The sequence below is a fragment of the Triturus cristatus genome, chromosome 7 (assembly GCF_964204655.1).
Source record: "Triturus cristatus chromosome 7, aTriCri1.1, whole genome shotgun sequence".
NCBI lineage: Eukaryota > Metazoa > Chordata > Amphibia > Caudata > Salamandridae > Triturus > Triturus cristatus.
This window is the reverse complement of record NC_140590.1, coordinates 211575532-211582980: the sequence shown is the minus strand read 5'-3', so window position 1 is coordinate 211582980 and position 7449 is coordinate 211575532. Positions and strand designations below refer to the sequence as shown.

General features: G+C 41.9%; 1 protein-coding gene across 1 annotated transcript in view; it reads right to left on the bottom strand.

The window, feature by feature from the left end:
* Positions 1–5344, bottom strand: part of LOC146809240 (venom peptide SjAPI-like) — a 27641-nt gene extending 22297 nt beyond the window's left edge. The window contains exons 1-2 of the mRNA XM_085616052.1: positions 5226–5344; positions 1971–2027 (exon numbers count right to left, since the gene is read on the bottom strand). Of these exons, the coding sequence (XP_085472178.1) occupies positions 1971–2010 (40 nt within the window). The 5' untranslated portion in view covers positions 2011–2027; positions 5226–5344. The remainder of the gene's footprint in view (positions 1–1970; positions 2028–5225) is intronic.
* Positions 5345–7449: the final 2105 nt, after the last annotated feature.

Sequence of the window (7449 nt, the reverse complement as noted above, 5' to 3'; positions counted from 1 at the left end):
TTTCAAGGTAGAAACTTTCACCAGGCCCACTGTCACTCAGTACCCCATCAACGACAGACACCTTAGTGTGAAATCTTGACTTTTCTCTCAATTCGCTTTTTTTACATTTACTGGCTTCACTAAGACATTGTCCAGCGGCTCCCAATCACCGTTGACGGCATCTTCGGATGCAGTCAGTGTTTTGCCCCACAGAAGCGTTTACCTTCTCAGAATTTCTTCCAAGTTTGAAGGTGATTCTGAGACAGGATCCAACTTGGATCTTCTATGTGACCCACGCTCCATCACAGTCAGCCTTAACTTTTGACTTTGACTGGTCATGCATGGCCAGATAACCTGGAAGGCCCTTTGTTCTTTTTGGCACTATTTTTCAATTAAAAATATATAAAATCATATCTCTGAATCTTCTGATTGTATCTTTGCTGTTTTGGTGCCATTTTATTCATTGCATTTTCTCTATTTTACTATATTGGTTTACGTTTTCTTTTGTGTTGTGTTTTCACTTTATTACTGTTTGAGTGCTGCATTAATTTTTACACTTTTTCTTTAAGTTAAGCCTTTTGTTTCAAGCTGCCTTGGGGTTAAGCACAGGTTTACTGAGGGACTTTTGGTTCACCCAGACAAGAGTTGTGATTATTATTTGAAGTGGGTTCTGAGCTCCCACAACTAATACTCCAATTGTTTTGATGCTTCTCAAATGTGAGTTGTATCTTGAGTCCTAGGTACAGTGAGACTGACTTGTAGGCATACCCAAATACTTAGGGTTTCTCACTTACAAAAACTAAAACGTAGATAGAATATTTGTATTAATCAGAGGCCTTTATAATTATTTGGGTCACATTCCAGTCCATTTTCTTTTTGCTCATCATGCCACTACAGACAGAGACCAATGATATACAAATCAGACAGGTTTCTGCTCCAAGAACAATAGTCCAAATCAAACTGCCTGGGAAGACAAGTATTACCCAACTGGTTTTAACATTTTTGAGCCTTGTTAGTGAGGTTCAGCTTAGGTTCTAGTCGCAATGAGCTAAAACATCCATGTCATGGAAACTACCTACATTTCTTTCTTGGTGTTTGTGCCAAAGGTGGGGCACATGATAACAGTCTAGTATGTCATTGACAGATTTCCCTAGAAAGTAATAATCCTTTAAGAGACATCAGAAGATATTGTATCACGTTTAAAGGTATAAACCTTTGGAAACATTCCTCCAGTTGCTGGTACTTGTGAAGTGAACTTGGCCTTGGAGTTTTCCTAACCAAAAAATGTATTCATATTTGATCTATGTTTTAAATGAATCTTCAGTGTTGACATTGGTGCTTCAGTTTATGCATTCTTTTGTTTTAATTGTAATGTTCCCTCAGATTTTTTCCACTTTAGTCTACATTTCACATTTAGTTTTTTTGCCCAATCATTTGAAATGTATTCTATCATTTGTTGCTGTATATTTAGTATGCATGTACACACACTTGTGCACAAAAACACACACACACAACTTAAATGAGAACTGCTTTGATCCTGGCCGCCTACCAAAAATGATGACGTAAGTGGACCTAAGTAAATTGTGGTCCATTTAGTGGGTGGATTGGAATTGCACTCATCTGTACTCTTAACTTTACCTACCTTTAACCAACGACATCAGTAGATTCTAATTCATTGAATGCAGAAGATGGACGATCAAAATACTAAAGTTGTGAAGAATAAACCAGCTAATTTACATCAGATTCAAAAGTACTTTCCTTAATGAATGCATTCATATAATTTGAGTTATCAGGAAGGATCTACTATCATTTATTTTTCATAGATTCTAGGTTACCCTTATTTTATGCAAACTCATTAATCTAAACATTTACTTGGGTGATGAGTTTGATTTGCCAGGCATTTGAGACATGCATAGTTCTAATACTATTAGCTAAGTGTGAAATGGGCAGGAATATCTCAGTTTTATCTTCTCTTTATTTGTGGTACTCACCTACTGCCAGCATTGGAATTAGAGTCATGATTTTCAACATTTTGATAATCAAAGGCCCTGAAATAAGAAGATACAAGAGTAAAACACTGATGCAAAAGTGATATGTTGATGACATTAAACTGGATGGCAACACATATGTTTTCAAAAGTCAAGTATTGATTTTATTATTTGGTATTTTATTTAAATATTTGTTGCATTTGCACTGTGCAGTCTTAGCTATGTTGGCAACAGACAGAGTGCTGTACAAACACATATATAACAGAAGATGCATTTGATTATAGGCTGAGAATGGCAATTGTACTTGTTTGTATATTTTTGAATTGTTTTGCAAGTATAATCGGAATAGAGAAGTACAGAATTCTTCCTTGCAAAACAATAGTTCAGGGCTGAGCTTGCTTTCCTATAGAATTTGGGCCAGAGAACACCTAGAGCTTTGCTGGTTAGTCATTGTATGCCCTAGAAGTAAGCATCTTCTGCCTCATGTCTTTAGTTTGCCTCATGTGGTGTGAAGTTTGTCCTTGAGGCAGGTAGGTAAACTGGATTACACACATTTGTGTTTTGTGAAGTTTATTTTAAAGTGTTTTTTGACCCAGCACCAAAAACACCCTCAACATCCTCTACCCTTAGAAACACCATTACCTAATCCCTAATATACTATATAGAAAAAGATGACCCACAGATTCAGGGACAGGGGCTACCCTTACAAGGTTCTCAAAACTACTAGCAAGAAAGTCAGCAGTCTGACCAGGGACAGTCTCCTTACTAAGGAGAGGAGACACAAAGAAGACCCTCATAAAATAAGACTCATCACCACTTACAGCAGTGAGTCAAAGAAAAACAAATGCATGATCACAAGACTGACATTTGGGAATGTCAGACCCAGTGATAGTAGGCAAAGTGTCTCTCCACCCCCCTGTAATATATTGCAAATCAAAATCCATTGGGGACATTTTGGGACATAGCTACACAGGGACACAAGGCAGGAAGGAGGGTTGGCTCAAAGAGGAACAGAGTTTCTACAAATGTGGAAATTGCAAAACTTGCAAGGGTAGTAAAAGCAAGAAAATATACTATTTACCCACTGGTAAGACAGCCAACATTGTGTGTATGTCTTGGTATACCCATGTGGCTACCAAAATACGCGCAGTACCATATTTCCAGTAAAGAAAAGAATAGTAGAGCATTTCAGGGTGATGAAGAATTGTGATGTGAATTATCCTGTAGAAAGCCATTGGTCAGAGGAACATACACAGAACTCTGCCATTCTTTTGCCATTTCTACAGAAAAGTCTTTAAGCATAGGACAAACATAGCGCTGTCCCTGCTCTGCTGTAAAATGACAAAAAACATTTATTTCACTCTCTTTAGAGCTCTTCAGGGAAGTATAGCTTTGTCCAAACACAATGTAGCACCCAGTATAAGTCAAAACAATACCCTTTAAACTGGGTGCTCTCTTGTGTCAGGACAAAGCTATACCTCTCCAAAGAGCTCTAATGAGAGCGAAACAGTGAGTCAGGGGTTGCTTTTACTCATTTCAGGTTGGCTTGGTTGGTATTTTACCAATTCAATGCTGGTCCTCTGCTTAAAGAATTTTTCTGTAGCAATGGCAAAAGACGTTGTCCTCTTTCTATCTCGGCGTGGATGGCACTGTTCCAATCCTATGCTTAAAGACTATGATAGTATAGCAGACATTTGAGGTGAGCAGATCTAGAGTGTGGCTGGTGGTGAGAGTGCTCTATACAGGAGTTGCTTTCCACCTAAACTTGAGAACTACTAAGAGTTCTCTGCTTCTTTTTTTGCATAATTTATGTGTCAATCTGTGCCTGAAAGGGTATTGTTTTAATGGAAAGCAGCTCCTGTGTAGAGCACCCTCAGCTAGATTAATTGAGGCTAAGAAACTGTAAGGCCATAAGATTCTGTATTGGCTTCAAAAAACAATGTGCAAAGTCTGCAGCGTTTAGACTATTACCACAAAGTACTGTATGGGCGGCAAGAATAAATGTGCAAAGTTGACAGCATATAAACACATAATACAGATAGCAAAAGCAAAAACACGTAAAAATGATTCTTCAGAAGTAAAACCAGCTGTTAGCAGTTAAAATATTTGAGGTTAAGAGTCCGTAAAACCATGAGATTCTGTGTGGGCTGCAAAAGTAAATGTGTAAAGTCAGCAGGATTCTGGGCCTTATGTAGGTGGGCTGGCATTTACCACTTCATAAATACCGAATCATACCGATTCGGTATTTATGAAGTGGTAAATGCAATGTAGGTAATGAGTCTGTAAATATTACCGATTCGGAAAAATTCGGTAATTACCGAATCGGTATTTACCGATTCGGTAATGAGGCATACCTTCCCATTGATGGGAAGGTATGCCTCATTACCAAATCGGTAAATACCGATTCGGTAATGGGGGAGCACATGCAAGGGTGGCAGGGTGTCACATTGACACCCTGTTGCACCCCTGATTCGGCCATGTGTGCACATGTGGCGCACATACATGCCCTAAGGGCATGTATGTCTGCCACATTGCACACTTAAACGTGAACAAAAATGCTTTTTTTCACCTATTCGTCATTTACCACCAACCTTTAGTTGGTGGTAAATAACGAATCCCCACACCCACCACACACTCCCCCTACATCTCATTTCATGATTCGGTATTTACCGATTCGGTAATTTTACCGATTCGGTAAATACCGAATCATGAAATTCTCCCCCTACATCTCAAAAGCCAAAATACCGGTCGGTAACGGTATAATTACCGAAAATCGGCCGTTACCGACCGGTATTTGGCTTCCTACATGAGGCCCTAAGCACCTAGAAGAGCCTTATGGACCAGAGATCATGGGCACTTTTTGACCAACTGAAGAGGAGTAGCAGATGTGAGACCATGCAAACTGTATCGTCAATGAATTCAAGATTAAGTCCTTGTCTCACCATTGCACCCTCCGTGTCCCCCTTTTCACCCCAGCATTGCTAGGAGAAGGACTTGAACTGAAATGTACAGAGAGTAAATACGGGTCTTCAAGACATCTTTATCCTCCGGCCTAGCTTGATGTCCGAATTTAATGGTAGCAGGAGCAGCGTCTGCTGCCCCTGCGAACCCAGGACAGATATCGATAGGTTTTATATAGTACTTTAAACAATGTATTGGGCACAGTAAATGGTTAGCTCTACAAATAATAGTTCTCAGTACCTGCATCTTTTATAAGTGACCCAAAATATAAAACAAAGAATAGATATTGAAACATACCTGCTTTCAATTCAGCTGCGGTCAAAGTTTATATCTCAGAGACTGGCTGTAAGTGGGCACGTCGAAGCACAGCGGTTTATATAGCCTGCCTTAATTCACCGAGGTATCACTGTGGCACATTTGCATAACTCTGTGAATAAGCGAGGCACTCCATATTAGGGTGCGGCCCACTCATGAATGTTCCTGCAAGTCTCATACTCCCTGGAAATAAACTGTGTGAATCAGGCACCGGGTCACGAAATTGCACCTTTCCTAAAAGCACAGATAGTGTTACACCTGCTGGGAGTTGAAATTAATACCTGCTTGCAGCTTCTCTTGATGACCTAATCTGAACTATTTTTGTCTTTCGCATAATTTAGGGAAGATCAATTTAATATTTCACAAAGACAAATTTCCCTGCTGTTGTAATAGTTCAAGGGCGTTCTCTTATTTTGCAAGACATGTTGCCTATTCAACCATTATATGTACTTTTAATTGTAGATGAGCTCTCGCGTTTCTGCAACAACAAGGGTGACGTCCTACAACATCTCAAGTTAACCCTGTTGTTGGACTTGGCCCTATTTGATGGGTCATCCCTGAAATTATTTCCTTCCTCTTATACTTTTTCTGACCTGTTGTTGGCTATTCTATGACTCTGGGCACTTTACCACTGCTGATCAGTGCTAAAGGGCATATGCTCTCCCTATGTAAAATGTATATGTTGGTTGGATTCCATGATTGGCTTATTTGGTTTACTGTCAGACCCCAGTAGAGTGCACCAGGAGTGCCCAGGGCTTGTAAATACAAATGCCGCTGGTGGGCTTGCAGCACTGGTTGTGCCACCCACAGAAGCGGCCTGGTAAAATGTATCTAAGGTCTGCCATTGCAGAACCTGCGTGCAGTCGGGTACTGTCATGCTGACTGGGCAAGTGCACCCACTTCCCAGTCCCTAAACCTTCCCTTAACTTCATATTAGTCACCCCTATGGTAGGCCCAAGAGCAGGGTGCATTGTAAGCATAAGGTAGGACAAGCCCTGATGTGTGTGGCATGTCATAATAGTGAATTACAGCCATTTTCGTTTTCACTATTGTAAGGCCACCTGTTCTCCATAGGCCAGAATGGGCTGCTAGAATTGTTACATTCTATGATCCTAACAGACCCACAGAACATGGTAGAAATTCGAGTTTAGTATGCCTGAACTCAGAATAATAAAATACATCTTTTAGTAAAGTTTATTTTAATATTCTGTGATTGCAAATACCACTTTTAGAAAGTTGGTATTTGCTTGCCTGACCATTTCAGCCCGCCTCTGCTATGATGTGTATCTGCCTGTCTGGATGTGTGAGTGACAGGGCTGGGAAAACCCAGAGCGGCAGGGCTAGGTAGCCTGGTGGTGAATAGGAAGATTGGCAGCCAGATGGGTGGGAGGAGTGCACCTGGGCTCTGAATAGGGTTGTGCTCTGCTACCACAATGCTGGCTCCACCCCCTGTGGAGCGGCTGATGTCTCTGCCCTGCACCCTGAATAGAAAGGCAGAGTCATGTCAACAGAGTGCTCAATAACTGGTTTGGACTGGGCAAAGGCCCCTCTACCCCAGAGGAACAAAGGAATTAGGGGTATAAGTATTGGGACCCTGCTCCCAATAAATTAGATCCTGCTGAAACAAGAAGAACCTCTGGCAGAGGAGAAGGAACTGGGAAAGCTGTAGGAGGAGTACTGTCCCTGACCTGGGCGATTGGCCTGCAGTGGTTGCCTTGCTGCTGAAGGAGAGGAGAAAGACTACTAAAGACTTTGCTTCAACTTGTGCTTTGAAAAGATCTCCAAGGGCTTGAACTGAGCTTTCCCCCTGAACGAAGTCCCAGGACCAGTGGACTTCACCCCCAGCTCCCCAGAGTCTTTTGGAAGTGCCTGCAGCTGTGTTGGGCCTTCTGAGGGACTGCGTGTCGCAAGGAGCTGGAAGCGCGATGCAAGGAAGAGAAGCGTGCCGCCGTCGGAGCTGTTGCCGTCGCATCTCGCAACAGGCGTCGCCACTGATGCATCGCGTCGAGCGGAAGCGTCTCGCATCATTCCGGAAGTGTCTTGCAACGCCGAAGAAGCGTGTCGCCATCGCAGCCATCGTAGCTGTCGCATTGCACCGCATCGAGAGAAGAGTCTCGCATCGAGGAAGAAGCGTGTCGCCATCGCAGCCATCGTAGTTGTCGCATTGCACCGCATCCAGAAAAGCGCCTCGCATCCACGGAGAAGC